The following is a 21,347-nucleotide window of genomic DNA, read 5'->3' on the forward strand; positions in this document are numbered from 1 at the left end:
CCACAAATGTCTTTCAGACACACAAATGGCGGCCATGCATTTCCCCAGGGCTTGAGCAGCAGATTTTGTAGCGCGAAGGGCAATGTCCGTGGCGCTCCTCAAATCCGCGATTGTGGGGGGATTTTTTCCGCTCTCGTCCCATTCACGAAGTAAGTCACCCTGTAGTATCTGAAGGACGGACATGGAGTGAAGTGCAGAGGCTACTTGGCCGGCGGCTGAGTAAGCGCGGGCGTGAAAGTTTGAAGTCGCTCTGCAGGCTTTAGAGGGAAGCACAGGTGATGAGCGCCATCTCGTGGAAGGCGGGCATAAATGTGCGGCGACCAGGTCCTCTACAGGGGGAATGGAGAGATAGCCCTTTTCTGCGGCTAGCTTACGCAATACGAGAGAACCTCTCGTAAGAGAACATGTATAATATCGTCACTTCCCTAGTGAAACGGTTGCAAAGTATCAGTAATACAATGATACAAAGTTGCTGGAACCGCGGAAGCCTGTGAATTTTTTCCCAACATAACACAGTAAATAAGATTTTATGTGCATCTTGCAGTTTCTTTTTAGTGAATATTTAAGTAATATCCCAGCATTTGCATAAAAATAAATGTATGGAAACAAAGCTGTTGACAGGTCTACAAAATATGCACCTCACACCATTTAACAAGTTGGTGGTTTGTGATGGAAGGAAGTGAGTTAGAAAATAGTGAACTGTAAACATGTATTCAAACCCTGTGTGCAAAGAGGATCTGAGCCTGTCATGTAACATGCAGTTCATACACTTTAGTGTTTGCATATAGAGTCAGCACCTCCTTAAATACAAACACATCACACACTCCCAAATACACACTTATGCAAAGTTCTTACTGTGTCAAATAGACTGTCTGACCCATATATTTACTCACATACTTAAAGGACAAGTTCTGTATTTTACACTTAAAGCCCTATAGTTTAAGATAATTTCTGATGAAATAGAACGGTTAAGATTGAAATTTGGACACATGCTGCTGGCCCGAGGATTTTCGGTTTCTGTGGTTGCACAAACTATTCCTCAGTTGAAACGTCATTATCACCACAAGTTTTTTTTTACCCAAAAGTTGACTTGTTCACCAAGGAGAGAACAGTCTCAGAGAAGAGCTTACAAATTAGACGTGATGTCTCTTGTAAATATCACTTGTGAACTAAATATATTTATCGTGCATCATTTCAAATCAAGCTTTTGTATGTATTCACACTGTTTGGAAAAGTGTGTGTTTACTTTATCTTACACTAATCTTTAATGCTGCTTTCAGGTTTCTTGGACATGAAAACAAGGACACATTTTTCAAGACCACACAGAGGCACCAGATAGTGAGTTTTGAGAGCTTGTTCTTGAAAATAAAAAGTGCACTAAGGATTTTTTTGTTTTTTTTTGTTTGTTTGGCTAAATAATGTGACACATCTTGGGCTTTATACTGACATCTGTTGCTGTGCATTGCATTGTGTAAAACATTATCCGTTTCCAAAGTCATTGTTGAAACACCCTAATTGGAGGGAACATTTTATTTATTTCACAAATTAGTAGTATCCTAATTATTTGAATTTAAAATGGACGCCGCCATGAGCTCCCACCCTTATATAGAATATAAAAGCACTGACATAATATTAAAAGTACATGGGTTAGTACAATTTCTTACATGTAGAAAATGTAAAAAAAAAAAAAAATATAATGCACTTTTACTTACCACCATGTTTCTCATACAGTAACTGATGTACTAGTTTTCTGTAATTTATCTGTCCCTGTTCTGAAGCTATATGAGATATTAGCCAGGACTCCATACGGCGTGTTGAAGAGAGGGGAGGTTGGAGTCGGCAGGCTGGTTAGTGAGAATGTTCTCACTGCTGCTTTTCCTTTACATGAGGTACTGTAAGAGTATCCTACATTATACCTGAACATTGCCTTAACAAACACATTTCTTATCTGCATATATCTCTTTTTGTTTACATATGCTGTAAACCCCAATGTTATCATTAATAAAGAAATCAAGTTATCATAACTTAACATTACTTACAATAGCAAGTTTTTGCATCAAGAATGAAACAGTTGTGTTTAATGTACTCATTTGGCAGCAACAGTCTTTCAGATTAAGATTTTAAGTGTTATGAACTCAAAATTTCAAGTTATTTAAATGATTCACTATGTGTCGGTTTAATATGATTGGCCGTGCCTGAAATTCTGCCTTGACAACACGCTGATTGGTCGATACACAAGGCAGTATTTTTTTTGTTCATCGTGAATTTGTTGATGCAGGCAGCAGGCCAGAGGGACTGACTGACACTGCATAAAACAGTCATTTAGGGGTTAAATCGGTCCTGTCCATCACGTACAGACATTTCAGGCCTCGCATTTGGATCAAGACTTTCAATTCCTGACGCCTGTAAATGGAATCTTTTTTTAATCGACGACTGTCTCGAGTCTCGACTCTCGAGCCTGTTCTCCCCCCTCCCCCGCAGCAGCCCCTGACTCACTGTAGTTCTTCTTGCGCGCGCAGAGCGTCCGGTATTTTCTGAGGCTGAGAAAACGTATGGTAAGTGTGAATTCATAAAACTATTTTAAATAACATGTTTGCCAGAACATAACATCACAATTTGTTCAATGTTGTAACAGTTTTTTTAAACTGTATTTTCTAGCCCGACGTTGTTTTCGAGCCGTTTATTCCCGCCCCTGCTCCATTCAAATCTTGCGCGCTGACAGCGCCCGGTATTTTCTGTGAGATTTACATCAGACTAAGGTAAGTGTGAATTAATAAAATCATTGTATAATGTTTACCATAACACAACGGCAAAGTTTTTCAATGTCATATTTTTTTCTGAACTGTATTTTAGCCCATTGCCTTCAGTTACTGCGTGCACTGACAGCGTCCTGTTTTTCCTTTCCAGACATGATGTTTCCTAACAAAGTTCGGGAGGAGCATGTTCACATAATTAAACACATGTGGAGCACATTCAGGTAATCAAGCCTAATTAGACACGAGTGGAGCACACTCCCAATCAATGAGGTAAGAGGTATATATTCAGCAAACTTAACTCAGTTCTTTGACAGTCTAATGGTGCGTTCACACCGGACGCGAATAGCGCGTCAGGCGCGAGTGATTTCAATGTTAAGTCAATGCAAAGACGCGTTACGCGCGTAAAAAATTCCTGCGGTGCGAATGAGGCGTAGAGCGCGGCGCGGTAGACGCGAATACGCCTCATTCGCGCGTCAAGTTCGCGCGAATGGCGCGAATTGAGCGTCTGGCGCGTTAAGCGCGTTACGCGCGAATGATTTAGTTAGTGCTATTTGTGCATTCACGCGTTTGACGCGAATTCGCGTCTGCCGCCCGAGTTGAAAAATCTGAACTTCTGCGTCAATTCGCGCCGCGTTAACCAATCAGGAGCCTAGCTGCTGGCTGCTGTCACGTGGTGAAGTATCTGGATGCTTCAATAAATTATTTTGTAATATATGACTGTGGTTCTAATGCACAACAAAGCAAATATTTTATCACATAAAACTTGATTTCAATATATGAGACATATTCATTTTGCATTGAATGCTATTTATTCCATATCTAGATTATATGAAATATTATTATAATGTAAAGACAACCAACATATAAGTTCGTGTCTGGACAGTGATGTGTGAGAGAGAGAGAAAAATCACAGGACAGATTAATCACTTTTGGAGGCTGGCTTCATTTATTATCAAAACAAAAATAAATGACAGATTAGGTGGATGCGGGCGAGGGTGAACCTCGCGCCGGGCTGTAGAGCGCGGGCTCGACAGGCATAGCTAGACCACTCGAGGCCGAGGGCTTATACGGCCTACGCTGTCCTCATCAGCGTCCTCACCATTAGGTCCACCAAACCTAGCTCCTGGAGCAAATTGTGAAACTCCTGAAACCCTCCGGAGGTTCTGGTGGACCCGAGTACAGCGACGATGTCCCCTACGGAGCTGCTTCTGCTCTCCAGAGCATATACGAGCGGTGACTCTCTCGAATAATGCTAATGCTAATGCTCGATAAACATCTAAAAAGATGGCCGCCAACGGGTTTCGAAACTTTCGCCTCCGGATTTCGCCTCTGACGCGCGTAAATTTCGCTTCAAACTTTTGTTTTTACGCGCGTCAATTTCGCCATTGACACGCGAATTAACACAAAGTGGTCAAGCGTCAAACTAGACGCGGTAGACGCGAATTTGACGCGCTATTCGCGTCCGGTGTGAACGCACAGTAACAGCATCCCTCCACCACCCCATCTCCTCACTTCTTCTCCTAAATACTCTTACAACAAGGGGGAGCACTCTGGGTTCGGGCAAAAATTTCCGAGCTCGGAGCCCTCCCCCTGGACAGCACGCCAAATACGCATAATCTTTACTCTGTTTAATTGATGTAAATGTGAACTCGTGAAATTTATATCAGACGAAGGTAAGTGCAAATAAAAACTTTTTCATAAAACCTTTTTAAATAGAGTATTTAACAAAAACATAAGATTGAGTGTTGTTGATTTAAATTGAGTGCGTTTATGTTTGAGTTGTTAACGTATTCTCCTTTGACAAATCAGCAGACACTGTCCTCAGAGGCTTCAGAAACAGTAACTCACTGAAGGAAGAACTGCAGCTGACTTGATTCATGTGAGGCAAACAAGTTTTTTAGCAACATACTTAAAATGATATCATAATTGTTGAAGTGCAGTGTAAATTTCACTCCTTTTGTTTGTTTCAATGTTCTAGTAAGTGTAGAAATCTACCATGTACTTAGTTTTATTATGATGTAATTTACTGTGTATATATATGATTGTTTTTAGGCCAGGTGGTAAACGCTGCCATTCTTCACGAATAGGCTACTGCTGCTCTTCAAAGATCTGAGTCATCAATAAGGTAAAGCACACAGAAAGAGTTTTTGTTTGAATACAATTCAGTTTCCCAAGTTATCTTGTATTTTATTTAGTTACTGAAACGGCAAGAAAGCACTTTGACTTGCTTTGATTATTTCCATTCTTGTTGCTGTCCAACTAGCAACATTCCTTTGTATTGTTACATTTTTATTATTATATCACTCTAACCTGTGCTTAAACAATGAGTACTGTACGATGTATTAAAAGAAAATGCGTCTTAATTATTTTTTTTATTTTAATCACAGGATCCTTCGATCCCTGCCCCAACCATTCATCTAAAGGACTGCGGCAATGAGACCCTTTGGACCAACAGTGGCAGTTTACCCAGGATGAGATCTCGCTGATGTTAGCCTGCAGTACTGACACATTTTTTGGTTTTCCAGCATATTTTGAAATTTTGAACCCATTCTAAAAGTGACTGTATGATGTTGAGATCTATCTATTGACACCGAGGACAACTGAGGGACACACACAACTATTACAAAGGGTGAAAGATAAGTAGATGACAATATTTACAATAACAGACAATGTCTGTTGTTGTTCATTACACTGTGTTTTTAATTGTTCTGGTCAATTGTTCTGATCTGGTCAATTTCACTTTTTTCAATTAAAATTTTTAATCAATTGATTTAATTTACTGCAAGTATTGTAATTGTATTTTTTACTGATTAAATGTTAATATACAATGTTCAGTCAGTATGCATTATAGAAGTTAAGATATGTAATGTAAGCCTAATAAAGCTGTTGTGAAAAACAAAACTTGGTTTAATGATTTATAATTTATTTAAAATGTATTTAATAATAAGTAAACAACAAAATATAACCTGGAAAATTTGAGTTTACTCCATTTGCCTTTTAAGTTATCTTTACTTAAACATTTAAGTTAATTCAATGAGAAGACCACATTAGGTCAACTCAATTAATTAAGTTTGAATTTTCCCATTACTCAAAAAAACTTACGCAACCACTTTCCTCAAATCATTTGATTAGTCTCAACTTATTAGGGTTTAGTGATAAGTCGACATAAATTCAAATTTGACTTTAGTTACGTTCTTAAGGCATTTTCCCTTTAAAAAGCTACACTCAATGCTGCGCTTGATTTAAGCGCTATGGGGAACGTTTCTGGTGTATATTCACAGCTGCGTGACCAGCTGTGAATATATGTGTGCAACACGTCAATGGAATTGACTTTGAACTTTTATAGCCTCGGATAGTGATGTCATCGGAATGCGCGCACATCGGAGACTATAATTAGATGTGCCACAGGTGCATCGGCAGGTATTTTGTCTTCAGACAATACCGTGGTGTGTGTGTGCTTCTCAAGATTCTGATAGGAGTTAGTTTTTGCTAGGCAGTGCGCAGAACAAACTTTCTCTGTTCATCTTCACTCTGTCTCACAAGTGAGAGAAAAAGGAAAAAAGGAAAAAAAAGAAAGAAAGATATGAGCAATCTACAAAACAAAAGGTGTGTGCCTGCTTGTTTACGCCCTATGGCTGAATCGGACACACACCTATACTGTTTTGTATGTTTGGGGAAAGAGCATGCTGCCCTTGCGTTAGAGCGAGGCTAGTGTAAGCATTGTGAGTTATTTACAGTTAAAATGCTACGCGCTCGTCTCGCAATTCCATCGTGAGGCTTGCGAATGGATCTGGCTAAGGTGCGAGAGACGGGTCCATCCCTATCTCTCTCTCCGGATCCACATGTCCTCTCGCATGGTCCCGAAACGTGCTCCGGCGCCTCTTCGGCTAGTGCAAAGGAAGACGAATCTCTTGGATCTGGTTTGGATTTCGAGTTACCACCTCCGAGCGTTCCTCACATGATGATAAACCGATTGAGGAACTACTCGAGGTGGTAACTCGTGCGGTGGCCTGATTACAGCTATACTGGCCACGTGAATAAGAGACCCCCAAATGATCTAAACTGGAAGACAGGTTTCTGTCTGGTGACCAGGGAGAGGGACGACAACAACAGTCTCTCGCCTACTTTGAAGACCTCCATGACGAGTTAACTGGTTCATAGGGGAAACCTTAAACTTCCCGTGTCAAATGTTCCTGCTTGATGCCCCAATTTCAACTTCCGACCTGTTTGGCGGCTCGGTGAAAACAGTCGGGACAGGGAGCTTAAATCTACCCGCATCTTCCCGATACCCCTGTCATCCCCGCCGACTCTGGTGTTCCAGGGAGCAGCGGTTTCCAGCAAAGTTTTGGTCGTTCCGTTGCTTCCTGTTATCACCCAGGACACAGAACGTCCAACATCCCCTCAGAGGTAGTATCAAAATTGGTACCCATTTTGTATGATGGCCCTTAAAAATACTTCCTCCAGCAGCTGAGAGGCTGCCATGTCCTGTAGTGCGGGTGGACAACAAAACGGCAGTTTCTTACATAAATCACCTGGGGCGGTCTGCGCTCGCAGAAAGTACCGACAGGGGAATGGAAACTCCACCCCAAGGTAGTGAAACAAATTTGGTCAAAATTTCGCGAAGCAGAGGTGGACCTCTTCACCTCCCAAAAGACAGCGCAATGTCCCCTCTACTTCTCTCCTAGTCACCCAGTCCCTCTATGCGATGCGATGGCGCATAAATGGCCCAGAATGCGCCTGTATGCGTTTCATCCAGTTGCTCTGCTCCTGGAAGTTCTAGCCAGAGTTCGCCAGCAAGGGTCTTGCCTCTTACTGATAGCGCCGCGTTGGCCGAACAGAATATGGTTCTCGGAGATAATATCTCTTCTCGACGGCTCGCTCTGGGCGATACCGGAGAGAAGGGACCTTCTGTCTCAAGCTCAGGGGACAATAGTTCATCCCTGGCCCGAGCTATGACCCGAGCTTCCCTGGCCCGAGCTTCATGTTTGGCCCCTGAAAGGTACCAACTGAGAGACATGGGCTTTCACCTGAAGTTATAGAGATCATTGGCTTTCACCTGAGGGCTCCTTCCACTAGTGCTAGGGCTCCTTCCACTATTTTGTGAAAATTATTATGAGGCACATGCTGAACCACTCTCAGGGTTTATGTGGCCGCTTTATCAGCTTGCTATACCTTGATTGATGGGGTGCCACTTGGGAAACATCCTCTGCTCTCCCGCTTCGTTTGTGGAGCCAGGTGGCTGAGGCCTCCCGTTAGAACCAAGATCCCTTCATGGGACTTAGCTATACTCCTGAAGGGTTTGGTGGAGACCCCCTTTGAACCTCTAGAGTCTGCGTCTGATAAACTTCTGACTTTTAAGATGGTTTTTCCTTATGGCTATCATTCTTTAAAAAGAATCGGAGATTTGCAGGCTCTGTTAGTCTCAACATCCTCCCCCAGGACTTTGCCCCAGAAATGGTGAAAGCAATCTTGCATCCATATCCTGACTGCTTGCCTAAGGTCCCTTTCTCGACCGTACATCTGGTCACTCTTGAGGCCTTCTGCCCTCCGCCGTTCACAACGCCGGACCAGGAGAGACTTCACAGACTCTGTCCAGTCCATGCTCTCCAGACCTACATAGAACAACTATTTGTTTGTCAAGGGGACCGTAACAGGGGGGCAGCTGCCACAAAACAGACAATTTCACATTGGACGAGGGATGCTATTGCCCTTGCCTATGAGGCGCGTGGTCAAGTTTCTCTCCGCACACATTCATACGATTTTATAGTTTGGATGTTCAAGCCACTCCTGGCTCACACGTCCTTGAGTCGAAATCACAAGCTCATGTCTGAGACCTTCTTTGCATTCTTGTGAGCACACACTAGAGGTCTTCTCGGGTCCTAAAAACTGTAACCGACCCGAATCGACCCGAATCACTACTTACCCGAACCCGACGTGCATAAATTATTATTTTTTTTAAAGAAAAACCCGACCCGAGACAGCACTAGTTCTTCTTGGCAAAGGGAGGGGTTGGTTTATGTGGAGCGAGCAACTGAGTAAATAGGCAGGCAGACTGAGATACGAGCAGCTACTGTCGGATCGTCAGGCTGGAATGAGAGGTAGAGTTGCGTGTCATCAGCGTAGCAATGATAGGAAAAGCCATGTTTCTGAATCACAGATCCTAGTGATGTCATGTAGATGGAGAAGAGGAGTGGTCCAAGCACTGAGCCCTGAGGCCCCCCAGTAGCACTAGGGATGTCCCAGGACTGCTCTTCAGACAAAATTAAACCTGCCGACGCACCTGTAGCACATCTAATAATAGCCTCTGATGTGTGCGCATTACAATGACCTCACTGTCCGAGGCTATAAAAGTTCAAAGTCAAAACATAGACGCGCCAGTGTAAGCGTGCTGAAGTGCTAAAATGTCAATCACACATCACTGTAACCCATTACGTCCTATAAAATTTGGCATAATGTTATTTACCGGACCATACGATGATTAGAACCACCATTCGTTTTCCCTGACATATTTCTGTTATCGCCTCTGACAGTGACATGCTGACATGCTTTTCTGACAGTGTCGCGTATTTTTAAAAAATTGATTGACAGGCCTGGCTAAACGACAATTCAAATACTTGCATTTAGTCAAACATCCGTCCACATGATGGCGCACTAGTTCTTCTTGGCAAAGGGAGGGGTTGGTTTATGTGGAGCGAGCAACTGAGTAAATAAATGCGGAGGCAACCGTGCTTATGCTTATGGCCCATTTGCACGTAGAAGCGCGGATTCGCTCTCTCACTTAGAAAAAGTGAGAGAACGGTGTCATAGAGTTGTTTTAAATACTGCAATTTTAAATGCCCAACATAGTTTAAAAGAATTCGGGTCTTCTCGGGTCCATTTGGAAAAGGCATATTTATTTTAAATTACCCGAGACCCGAGGCCACTAATACCGAACCCGACCCGTGTCCGAGACACTCGTCGGAGTTTTGGACCCGAACCCGCTCGGGTCTCGGGTCGGACCTCGGGTTTTCGGATCCAAGTGGACCCGTGAAGACCTCTAGCACACACTACACAATTGTAAGGGGTCCAGACACACACAGTGCGGCAGCATGGGTATTCTCGTTCCCCATAGCGCTTAAATCAAGTGCAGCATTGAGTGTATCTTTTGAAAGGGAACATCTTGGGATACTTGACTGTAACCCTTTCCCTGAAAAAGCGGGAACGAGATGCTATGCTTTATTGCCGCACTACATTTACATTTACATTTATTCATTTAGCAGACGCTTTTATCCAAAGCGACTTACAAATGAGAACAATAGAAGCAGTTAAACTAACAGTAGGACAACAATACGCAAGTGCTATAACCCCTCTCAGTTTAATTTTAGTGCAGTTTTTCTTTTCTTTTTCTTTTTTTAATAGAATAGAAGAGAAAGTGTTTGTACCACTGAATCAAGTGCTGCCGAAAAAGATACGTCTTCAGCAGTCTCTTCAAAAAAGTGGCTACTGACTCAGAAGCTCTGGTTGAGTTAGGCAGATCATTCCACCAGCAGGGAACAGTCATGGTAAAGGTCCGAGAAAGAGATTTTGTGCCTCTTTGAGATGGTACCCCAAGACGACATTCGCTAGCAGAGCGCAAGTTTCTGGATGGCACATAAGTCTGAAGTAATAAGTTTAGGTAAGAGGGAGCAGTGCCAGTGGTTGTTCTGTAGGCAAATGTCAGTGCCTTGAATTTAATGCGAGTGGCAACTGGCAACCAGTGCAATTGTGTGAGGAGAGGAGTGACGTGTGCTCTCTTTGGCTCATTAAAGACTACTCTGGCTGCAGCATTCTGGATCAATAGGCTTTATGCCCAGCTGCACTACTTCCTGAACTTCAGCCAGCTCCTTGTTTCCTGTCTGACATTATTGGACAAACTGATTAACCCAGGTGTGTCTGGTATTTGTTACTGGTCAGGCACACCTGGATTAATCAGTTTGTCCAATAATGTCAGACAGGAAACAAGGAGCTGGCTGAAGTTCAGGAAGTAGTGCAGCTGTGGCATAAAGCCAATTGTAGAGGTTAGACAGAGCAAGCTGGAAGACCAGCCAGGAGAGCATTACAATAGTCCAGTCTGGATAAAACAAGTGCTTGGACAAGGAGCTGTGTAGCATGCTCTGTAAGGAAGGGCCTGATCCTCCTAATGTTGTGCAAGGCAAATCTGCAGGACCGGGCAGTTCTAGCAATGTGGTCTGTGAATTTCAACTGATCATCAATTACAATCCCAAGGTTCCTAGCTGACCTTGATGGAGTTATGGATGACGAGCCTAGCTGAATGGAGAAGTTGTGATGAAGTGTTGGGTTGGCCGGGACCACAAGTAGCTCTGTCTTCGCCAGGTTTAGTTGAAGGTGGTGGTCTTTCATCCAGCCAGAAATGTCTGTCAGGCAGGCTGAGATACGAGCAGCTACTGTCGGATCGTCAGGCTGGAATGAGAGGTAGAGTTGCGTGTCATCAGCGTAGCAATGATAGAAAAAGCCATGTTTCTGAATCACAGATCCTAGTAATGTCATGTAGATGGAGAAGAGGAGTGGTCCAAGCACTGAGCCCTGAGGCCCCCCAGTAGCACTAGGGATGTCCCAGGACTGCTCTTCAGACAAAATTAAACCTGCCGACGCACCTGTGGCACATCTAATAATAGCCTCTGATGTGTGCGCATTACAACGACCTCACTGTCCGAGGCTATAAAAGTTCAAAGTCAATTCCATTGACATGTTGCGCACATATATATTCACAGCTGGTCATGCACAAAAGTGTTGCCCATAGCGCTTAAATCAAGCGCAGCATCTCGGTCCCGCTTTTTCAGGGAATAGCGTTACAGTCAAGTAACCCGAAATGTTTTGCACCATTCCACAAAAAAAATGTTTATCTTCAACATCTTATTTTTGAACCCCTCCATGACAACCATGAAGATGTATTATTATTATTATTTTGCCATATAATTCCCACTTTTCACAATCCAGTTAATGGAAGGATGTCACATTACGAAAGCAAAATGGGGTGATATAGCACAATTTAATGTTGATTTTGAACTGGCGATGATTTGTATTCTTCTCATTAGGGTCCATTTGAGATCCCGAGGACTCCAGTAGATCCACAGTCTCTCAACATGAGACAGATTCTGCATCACTACTGGGCTCGCTGGGCTTGCTGGAGAAAGTACCAACCTCTGGATCACATTCGCGAATACTTTGGCGAGAAGATAGCGCTCTACTTTGCATGGTTGGGTATGACTGAACCATCTATCTATCTATCTATCTGTCTATCTGTCTATCTATCTATCTATCTATCTATCTATCTGTCTGTCTGTCTGTCTGTCTGTCTGTCTGTCTGTCTGTCTGTCTGTCTGTCTGTCTGTCTATCTATCTATCTATCTATCTATCTATCTATCTATCTATCTATCTATCTATCTATCTATCTATCTATCTATCTATCTATCTATCTATCTATCTATCTATCTATCTATCTATCTATCTATCTTCTCTTCCTGTGTTTAGTTCATGTTTGCCTTGTTTGTTTCCGTAGTTACCCTGATTAGTTTCCATAATAACCATAGTAAGTCATCTACACCTGTTCAGTATTAGTCCTTGTATTCCCTTACTGCGTCTCAATTCGCCTACTTATACTACGCCCTAAAAGTATGTACTCTTTTTGTGAAGAAAAAGTAGATACCTTTGAGTGTGTAGCAAAAAGAAGACAAGCTTTGGGACATACTATCACGTCATACAATTGCGTCTTTAACGGTTGCTCTCTGTCGCATCCCGTCACAGTAAACTGGCCTATCAATCATCTTGTCACAGTTAAAATCCTCCACATTTAATTTAATTTAATTTCCTACCGTATCGGAGAGAAATATATGTGGATGATGAGGATGATGAAGTAAGTTAATGGAAAATATCCATGAATGAAATAAACACAATCAATCAAATGCAGAAGCACGTTGATCTGCAGTCACGGGTCTTTAATGCGGAGACTCTCCTCATATTAATGCATATCCGGCGGGGTCCGGCGGGGTCCGAAAACCAGTCAGTATCTGCTGTGACCACCATTTGCCTCACCCAGTGCCAGGTTGTTGATTGTGGCACAGAGAATAACTCCAAATTAAGAGTCCATATGCAGCCTCTGAATTGGGACACAGCTTATGACTAATTTTCCGTCCTTATTTCTCATCTGTAGGTTTCTACACAGGCTGGTTATTACCAGCAGCAGTAGTGGGTTTTATTATATTTCTGTTTGGTATCTGGCTGATGGTCACCGATGTGCCTGCGTAAGTATTATCATAGACTTAATAACTGCATAATGTTGATGACCCAGCACTGATCCTGCTCCTTGACCCCTTGTGGTCTGTGCTGATATCTTTTCCGCAGAGAAGAGCTGTGCTCCAGTGGAGACGCCTTTGTAATGTGTCCATTATGCAACATCTGCAGCTACTGGAACCTCTCCAGCATCTGCTATACTTATAAGGTGACATTTCTACAAGGTCACCTAGTTTTTAAATCATTTATGGCATTTGCACGTTCTCTGTGAACTAGCTTTCACATTTTGTACTCAAAATACTTGTTCATAAATTTGCGATAGGCAGGCTTACTATTTGACAATGGAGGAACTGTGTTCTTCAGTATATTCATGTCTCTGTGGGCCGTCACCTTCCTGGAGTACTGGAAGCGCACAAGCTCCATACTCTCCCACCGATGGGACTGTTCCGAATTTGAAGATATAGAGGTGATTAAGTTGGTTACACACTGTCTAAACCTTTAATATGCACTAGTCCTCAGGCTTGAGCAATCCAAGAAATATTTTGGCTAATAGAATAACAACAATATAATGCTTTGTCTCCATTGCTTTCCATAATATTTCCATTCTGACATTAGGAGAGGCCAAGACCAGAATTTACAGCATTGGCACCCATGACGGTTCGTAATCCTGTGACTGGGGCTGAGGAGCCCTATTTTCCAGAGACTCAACGACTGAGTCGTACTCTGACCGGCAACATGGTCGTCATTCTAATGGTTAGTCAATGGATTTTCATCTCACATCTGTTGAGAAATCTTGCCAACACAATTTTAAAATCATTATCATCATGGTTGAATTTTCTCCTTTATGCTTGCAGATTTCCATCGTTTTGATATTCCTAATCGGCATCATCCTGTATCGGTCCATCCTAAGCATCATTATCTACAGATCTCATAATTCCTTCTTCATTTTTTCAGTAAGGTTCTTTCTATTCCTTTTGATACCTAAACCATTATTATTTTCACAATGATTAAAGACTCTCAAGTGATTTTTGCTGATACAAATTTTAAAATCTCTTTGATCAGATACATTTGCACATACATTTACATTAGCAACCCCTTGTGAAAAAAAAGTACACTCTCAGAAAAAAAAAGGTACAAAAGCTGGGGAGATACCCTTTCAAAGGGTACACCGTACACCTTTGTACACAAAAGTATGGAAAGAATATACAAAATTCTGACTGAATTGAACGTTTTCAGACAATTATTTGCATGTTCATTGCAGTTAAAGGAAACAGTTTAAATTTTAAAGTTATATTAACTGTGATTAGCTGAACTTGAGAGTGCTTTTTTGACCAACTTAAGTAGGTCATAAAATGGAATGATCCTTTAACTTTCGCATACTGTCAGCGTGTGTTGGTTGAGGCAGGAGAACACGGAGGAGCAAAAGGAACCAACATAGATGCAATAAGAGATGTAAGAAACCGGAGAAGGAACTGAACTGATGCCTTTTGGCTGTTTATTTACACGACAATGGCGTTTTGGGGGACTGAAAACACAACATTTTGAAACCGGGAAGTTTTTGAAAAGCATACAATTATCATCTCCATGTAAACTACAAAAATGTGAATTTGTAAAAACGGTGACATAATGTGCATGCGTATTACATTCGTACTAAATTCGGTCTATGTAATCGTGCCGTGCCGAACCAAGCTCAAGTGGAAATATAACTGGAACCATTCTTAGAACTGTTCGTCCCGACGGTGGAAAAAGTGGCTTAGGTCAACTGGAAGAAATAAACTCAAGAACCAGGAATATAGAACTAAGGGTATGTTTACAAGACAACGATGTATTAAAAACGGTAACGTTTTTTCTTTGCCTTTTTCGCGTACAGACGACAACGTTGTCAAAACGATCCCAGTACACAAGGATCTGTGAAAACGATTAAAAACACTGCATTCTTCATGCCAGGCCAGAAGTTGGCGATGTCACTTTGGAAAGAAAGACTATGCGCCTAGAGACTGAACACGTGATACACATGCGCATGACGTCACTGTTTCCACAAATTCACGTTTTTGTAGTTTAAATGGAGATGATAACAGTATCATTTTCAAAAACGTCCACTTTGAAACCTGTTTTCAAAAGCTTGCATTTTCAGGCACTCAAAACACTGTTGTCGTGTAAATAAACGGCCAAAATGCGTAAAAAGTGTTCTGTATTTAGTTAAAAACGATGTCTTGTAAACGACTCCTAAGCCAGAAACAAAAAATGAGAGCACCAAAACAGAACATAACCCTGACAAATAACCAAGAAACATTTTTTTTTTTTATACTGGACTCTTGGAAACGTTCAGAGAACATTCAGAAATAACATTTTCAAAACTTAATGGGAACGTTTGTAAAAACATACTAAGAACATAGTTTTGTTTGCTGGGTTGTCACTGGCCAATCAATAGCTTAGACTTCAAAAGCAAATGCCTTGCGCTAATATTTACACCTATGTAAACCAACCATTGCTTAATCACATACTGCAGCACAATTTTAACATAATGCTTTGCTTACTAAGAGATGTTTTTCACCCCTCTAGGCTGGAAGGATAGCTAGCCTTACTGGTTCTATGCTAAATTTGCTGGTTATTCTATTGTTGTCACGGCTCTATACTTACCTGGCCCAAATTCTGACACGATGGGGTAAGCTATTTCATATCTACACATACTATTTTGGTATTTCTTTATGCCACAACAAAGTATCATCCTCTTCCTTCTATTAGAAATGCACCGCACTCAGACCAAATACGAGGACGCGTTCATCCTCAAGGTGTTCATCTTCCAGTTTGTCAACTTCTACTCATCTCCTGTTTACATTGCGTTTTTCAAGGGAAGGTGGGTATGCAGTTAGAATGAATGAATATGTATGAAGATTCAATATTCATCTAACGTTTGATCTGTTCTACAGTTTTGTTGGATACCCTGGAAATTATGACACACTCCTAGGAATCCGGAATGAGGATGTGAGTGTTTACACTGTTGGAAAGTGTCACATAATCCTCCTTTGTTTGTTTAAAACTAACATGAACACTGCCAGCCACAATACACAATTCCCCAATATTTCCCCCTCAATTATGAATTGCAGAATCCGGAATATGAATATCTCATTAATACATGTGTGTAAGTTGTTTGTGTCCTTCTTTTATGTAGTGTGGCCCCTCTGGATGTCTCATTGAACTTGCTCAAGAGCTGTTAGTCATCATGGTAGGCAAACAGGTCATCAGCAACATCCGGGAATTTGTCTTGCCGTAGGTCTTTTATGTTTCCAACGCATCTTGGTTTTGTATGCTCTTGATAGTGTATTTTATTGTAGGCCTAAGTTTTCTCCTTCTCTGTCCAACAGTAAATTAAAGACCTGGTGGCACAGGAGGAAGATGAAGCCAGCTCCCAGTCAGGAGGTGATCGATGAACCCCACACCAGTCCAGAGATCAATCCATGGGAAACTAACTACCAGCTGCTAGTGTGTGATGGGCTGTTCGATGAGTATCTAGAAATGGGTGAGACCTTTTGATATAATTTAATAGATTGAATATATTTTAAAATGTAATTTATTCCTGTGATCAAAGCTGAGTATTCAGCATCATTACTCCAGTCTTCAGTGTCACATGATCCTTCATAAATCATTCTAATATGCTGATTTAGTGCTTAAGAAACATAATATTATATCTGTTTATCAGTTCAAATCTCTATAAAAGCGGGTTGTCCAGTGAATGGAAGTATCCTGATTTTAAAGACTATTAGGGTCACAGACGATATCCAGTCAATGAATTATTGGCTCTGACAGTTAAACTATTATGCTAACAGAAATAATCCCCTGTCAGATTAATAAATTCTCTTCCCATAACCGCTTTAGACTGGTTTGTGCAATGTAAATCTTGTTCATTGTATTCACTTATTTAAAATATCTCTGTGTATTGTTGAGAATCATGATTTGTTTTACCTTTTGTTCTTGTTGTAGTGTCTACTATCTAATTATAATGAAATGTATTATGAGATTGATTTAGAGAAGAGATGTTTCATTTTTTTTTATCTTAAAGTGCCCCAATTATGCTATTTTAAAGGTTCGTAATTTTATTTTGGAGCCTCCTGCAATAGGTTTACATGCATCACAGGTCAAAAAACAATTTTTCTCATAAAATACATTGCAGCATCAGCTCTTTTCTCACAGTGTCTGAAACGGTCCGATCCCGGATTAACTCTCTTTAAATCCCTCCCTTCTGAGAGTCTACTCTGCTCTGATTGGTCAGTTGGCCCAGTCTGTTGTGATTGGTCTACTCTGCTCTGATTGGTCAGATGGCCCAGGCTGTTGTGATTGGTCTACTCTGCTCTGATTGGTCAGTTGGCCCAGTCTGTTGTGATTGGTCTGCTCTGCTCTGATTGGTCAGTTGGCCCAGTCTGTTGTGATTGGTCTGCTCTGCTCTGATTGGTCAGATGGCCCAGTCTGTTGTGATCTTTTTTTGACCAATCTTTTTTTGATTGGTCTACTCTGCTCTGATTGGTCAGATGGCCCAGTCTGTTGTGATTGGTCTACTCTGCTCTGATTGGTCAGTTGGCCCAGTCTGTTGTGATTGGTCTACTCTGCTCTGATTGGTCAGTTGGCCCAGTCTGTTGTGATCTTTTTTTGACCAATCTTTTTTTGATTGGTCTACTCTGCTCTGATTGGTCAGATGGCCCAGTCTGTTGTGATTGGTCTACTCTGCTCTGATTGGTCAGTTGGCCCAGTCTGTTGTGGTTGGTCTACTCTGCTCTGATTGGTCAGTTGGCCCAGTCTGTTGTGATTGGTCTCCTCTGCTCTGATTGGTCAGTTGGCCCAGTCTGTTGTGATTGGTCTACTCTGCTCTGATTGGTCAGTTGGCCCAGTCTGTTGTGATTGGTCTACTCTGCTCTGATTGGTCAGTTGGCCCAGTCTGTTGTGGTTGGTCTACTCTGCTCTGATTGGTCAGTTGGCCCAGTCTGTTGTGATTGGTCTCCTCTGCTCTGATTGGTCAGTTGGCCCAGTCTTTTGTGATTGGTCTACTCTGCTCTGATTGGTCAGTTGGCCCAGTCTTTTGTGATTGGTCTACTCTGCTCTGATTGGTCAGGTGGCCCAGTCTGTTGTGATTGGTCTACTCTGCTCTGATTGGTCATATGGCCCAGTCTGTTGTGATTGTTCTACTCTGCTCTAATTGGTCAGATGGCCCAGTCTGTTGTGATTGGTCTACTCTGCTCTGATTGGTCAGATAGCCCAGTCTGTTGTGATTGGTCTACTCTGCTCTGATTGGTCAGGTGGCCCAGTCTGTTGTGATTGGTCTACTCTGCTCTGATTGGTCATATGGCCCAGTCTGTTGTGATTGTTCTACTCTGCTCTAATTGGTCAGATGGCCCAGTCTGTTGTGATTGGTCTACTCTGCTCTGATTGGTCAGATAGCCCAGTCTGTTGTGATTGGTCTACTCTGCTCTGATTGGTCAGATAGCCCAGTCTGTTGTGATTGGTCTACTCTGCTCTGATTGGTCAGATGGCCCAGTCTGTTGTGATTGGTCTACTTTGCTCTGATTGATCAGTTGGCCCAGTCTGTTGTGATTGGTCTACTCTGCTCTGATTGGTCAGTTGGCCCAGTCTGTTGTGATTGGTCTACTCTGCTCTGATTGGTCAGATGGCCCAGTCTGTTGTGATTGGTCTACTCTGCTCTGATTGGTCAGATAGCCCAGTCTGTTGTGATTGGTCTACTCTGCTCTGATTGGTCAGATGGCCCAGTCTGTTGTGATTGGTCTACTCTGCTCTGATTGGTCAGTTGGCCCAGTCTGTTGTGATTGGTCTATTCTGCTCTGATTGGTCAGATGGCCCAGCCTGTTGTGATTGGTCTACTCTGCTCTGATTGGTCAGATGGCCCAGTCTGTTGTGATTGGTCTACTCTGCTCTGATTGGTCAGATAGCCCAGTCTGTTGTGATTGGTCTACTCTGCTCTGATTGGTCAGTTGGCCCAGTCTGTTGTGATTGGTCTACTCTGCTCTGATTGGTCAGGTGGCCCAGTCTGTTGTGATTGGACTACTCTGCTCTGATTGGTCAGGTGGCCCAGTCTGTTGTGATTGGTCTACTCTGCTCTGATTGGTCAGATGGCCCAGTCTGCTGTGATTGGTCTACTCTGCTCTGATTGGTCAGATGGCCCAGTCTGCTGTGATTGGTCAACCGCTTATCGCCAACAGTGTGAGAAATGAAACGGTCATCTGAATATCAGCTCCAGAAGCTTCCTCAGCACTTGATACACAGTGATACAAACAGTAACAATGGCGTAAATTTTACCGTATTAATTCGAGCCAATTCAAGTCCTCATTCTTTTGAAGTGTTGCAAATTGGATTTGCTTTCGCAGTGCAGAAAACAGCGTCTTCTCGACAAGTCAAAAACACAAACCAAGCTCTTCCAGTTTCAGCTACAACTACAGTGTTTGAGGGTCAATATAGACGTTGTTTGCAAGCAGCCACTGAAGACCAATGTATTATGCAAATGAGTTGCAAACCAATGTAGGTTTGAGCAGGAAGTGAGACTGGAATTACTGACGAATCCTTTCAGGCAGTTTATAATTGGCTCTTTCTTAGACAATATCTTAATTTATTGTACTGTACTCTTTGAAACTGTGCAGGCCTTTTACACTTATAAACAGCTAGGCCTATATTACACACTACAATGCAAGGTAATATCCGAAAAAGCATAATAGGGGTACTTTAAAATAAATTATTTGTGACACACTAAATTACCATCGTAACAAAAACCACAATTTTAATAGCTTTTAAATCGGAGGCAACTGCAGTTTAGCACAGATGAAACGCTGATTTGGGAATTCTTTATCTTGTCAGTTCTGCAGTTTGGCTTCATTACCATCTTTGTAGCAGCCTGTCCTTTGGCTCCGTTCTTTGCCTTGATTAATAACTGGGTGGAGGTGCGTCTCGATGCCCAGAAGTTTGTGTGTGTGTACCGCAGGCCCGTTGTGGAAAGAGCACAAGACATTGGCATCTGGCTGACCATCCTACAGTTCATCTCCTACCTGGCTGTCATCAGTAATGTAAGGGGCTTCTTAATTTATACTGATTATTCGGGGCCAAGCACCAATATGTATGTGTCTTTTTATCCTGCATCTTTATCTGGATGGCAGACTAGAACCGTGAAAAGATGTAAAGGTTGGGACAGTGATCAAGCTGTCTTTTCATCCATCTAGTGCCAGTACACATTTTCATGTAACCCCCTCCTTTTGATCATAAATCTAAGATTAAACGGTTGTAATTCTTGAATGGTTTAAGATTTGTCTCTTTTTAAAGACACTCGGCAGATTATTGCACAGAGGTGAACGGGTTTCAAAAAATGAAAGAGTAAAAAAGTTGCAGGTTACTGTAAAGCAAATGTACTGAACCACAAATGTATCACAAATATCGAGCCCGCTAAATTGTTTACCATTTCCATGGGGGAAGGGGGGGATCCACATGTACCAGATTTGGGCCGGATCTGGGCCGACACTATGTTTCTGTCTGGGGTGTGTCTGCCATTATGTATGCTTGACTCTGCTATCATTGTTAGTCAATCAACACTGAATTGTGAGTTCATTTACAGCTTTTGATGTCCAAAAATCTCAGTCCAAAATAATGTTAATTAGACAGGCCGTGTGTCCTGTTTAGGCGTGTTTGACGTCCTGTTCTTTTGCCAGGCTTTCCTGATTGCCTTCACATCTGATTTCTTGCCGCGACTCTTTTACCGCTACACTGCGGGCAGCATGAGCGGATACATCAACTTCACCCTCGCTTTTGCCCCTGTGAACTTCACCCAAAGCCAAACATCATGCAGGTGAAGACCAAACTGTTGATATACGATGATATACTACTGTTCAATAGTTTGGGATTGGTGTGTTTGGATTGGGATACATTTAGATACTGTATATGCTCACCTAGGCTGCATTTATTTGATCAAAAATGTAATTTTATCCCTGTGAATTTTCAGCATCATTACTCCAGTCTTCAGTGTCACATGATCCTTCAGTGTCACATGATCCTTCAGAAATCATTCTTATATGCTGATTTAATGATCAAGAAACTTTCTAATTGTCAATGTTTAAAACAATTGTGCTGCTTCATATTATTTGATAAATAGAAAGTTTAAAAGAACAGCATTTATTTGAAATCAAAGTTTTTTATATAATAACATTATATCCTCCTGGGACCCAAGAATAGACTTTTGTCCACTGTAGTGGACATTATATTTTAGTGAATTTCTCTGACATCATACATGTCACATGACACAACCTGGGTGTCCTGTAAAGAGCACATTCAGGACTT

General features: G+C 42.0%; 1 protein-coding gene across 1 annotated transcript in view; it reads left to right on the plus strand.

Annotated features, from left to right (window-relative positions):
- ano7 (anoctamin 7) overlaps positions 1 to 21,347 on the plus strand; it is a 40,194-nt gene that overhangs the window by 16,672 nt on the left and 2,175 nt on the right. The window contains exons 7-21 of the mRNA XM_056262594.1: positions 1,281 to 1,338; positions 1,779 to 1,889; positions 11,831 to 11,996; positions 12,946 to 13,036; positions 13,137 to 13,233; positions 13,348 to 13,491; positions 13,641 to 13,778; positions 13,880 to 13,978; positions 15,588 to 15,690; positions 15,771 to 15,882; positions 15,956 to 16,010; positions 16,198 to 16,295; positions 16,391 to 16,545; positions 19,881 to 20,086; positions 20,723 to 20,859. Coding sequence (XP_056118569.1) covers positions 1,281 to 1,338; positions 1,779 to 1,889; positions 11,831 to 11,996; positions 12,946 to 13,036; positions 13,137 to 13,233; positions 13,348 to 13,491; positions 13,641 to 13,778; positions 13,880 to 13,978; positions 15,588 to 15,690; positions 15,771 to 15,882; positions 15,956 to 16,010; positions 16,198 to 16,295; positions 16,391 to 16,545; positions 19,881 to 20,086; positions 20,723 to 20,859 — 1,770 coding nt within the window. The remainder of the gene's footprint in view (positions 1 to 1,280; positions 1,339 to 1,778; positions 1,890 to 11,830; positions 11,997 to 12,945; positions 13,037 to 13,136; positions 13,234 to 13,347; positions 13,492 to 13,640; positions 13,779 to 13,879; positions 13,979 to 15,587; positions 15,691 to 15,770; positions 15,883 to 15,955; positions 16,011 to 16,197; positions 16,296 to 16,390; positions 16,546 to 19,880; positions 20,087 to 20,722; positions 20,860 to 21,347) is intronic.

The sequence above is a fragment of the Rhinichthys klamathensis genome, unplaced genomic scaffold (genome assembly GCF_029890125.1).
Source record: "Rhinichthys klamathensis goyatoka isolate OS25496 unplaced genomic scaffold, OSU_Roscu_1.1 h1tg000194l_1, whole genome shotgun sequence".
NCBI classification, from domain to species: Eukaryota; Metazoa; Chordata; class Actinopteri; order Cypriniformes; family Leuciscidae; genus Rhinichthys; species Rhinichthys klamathensis.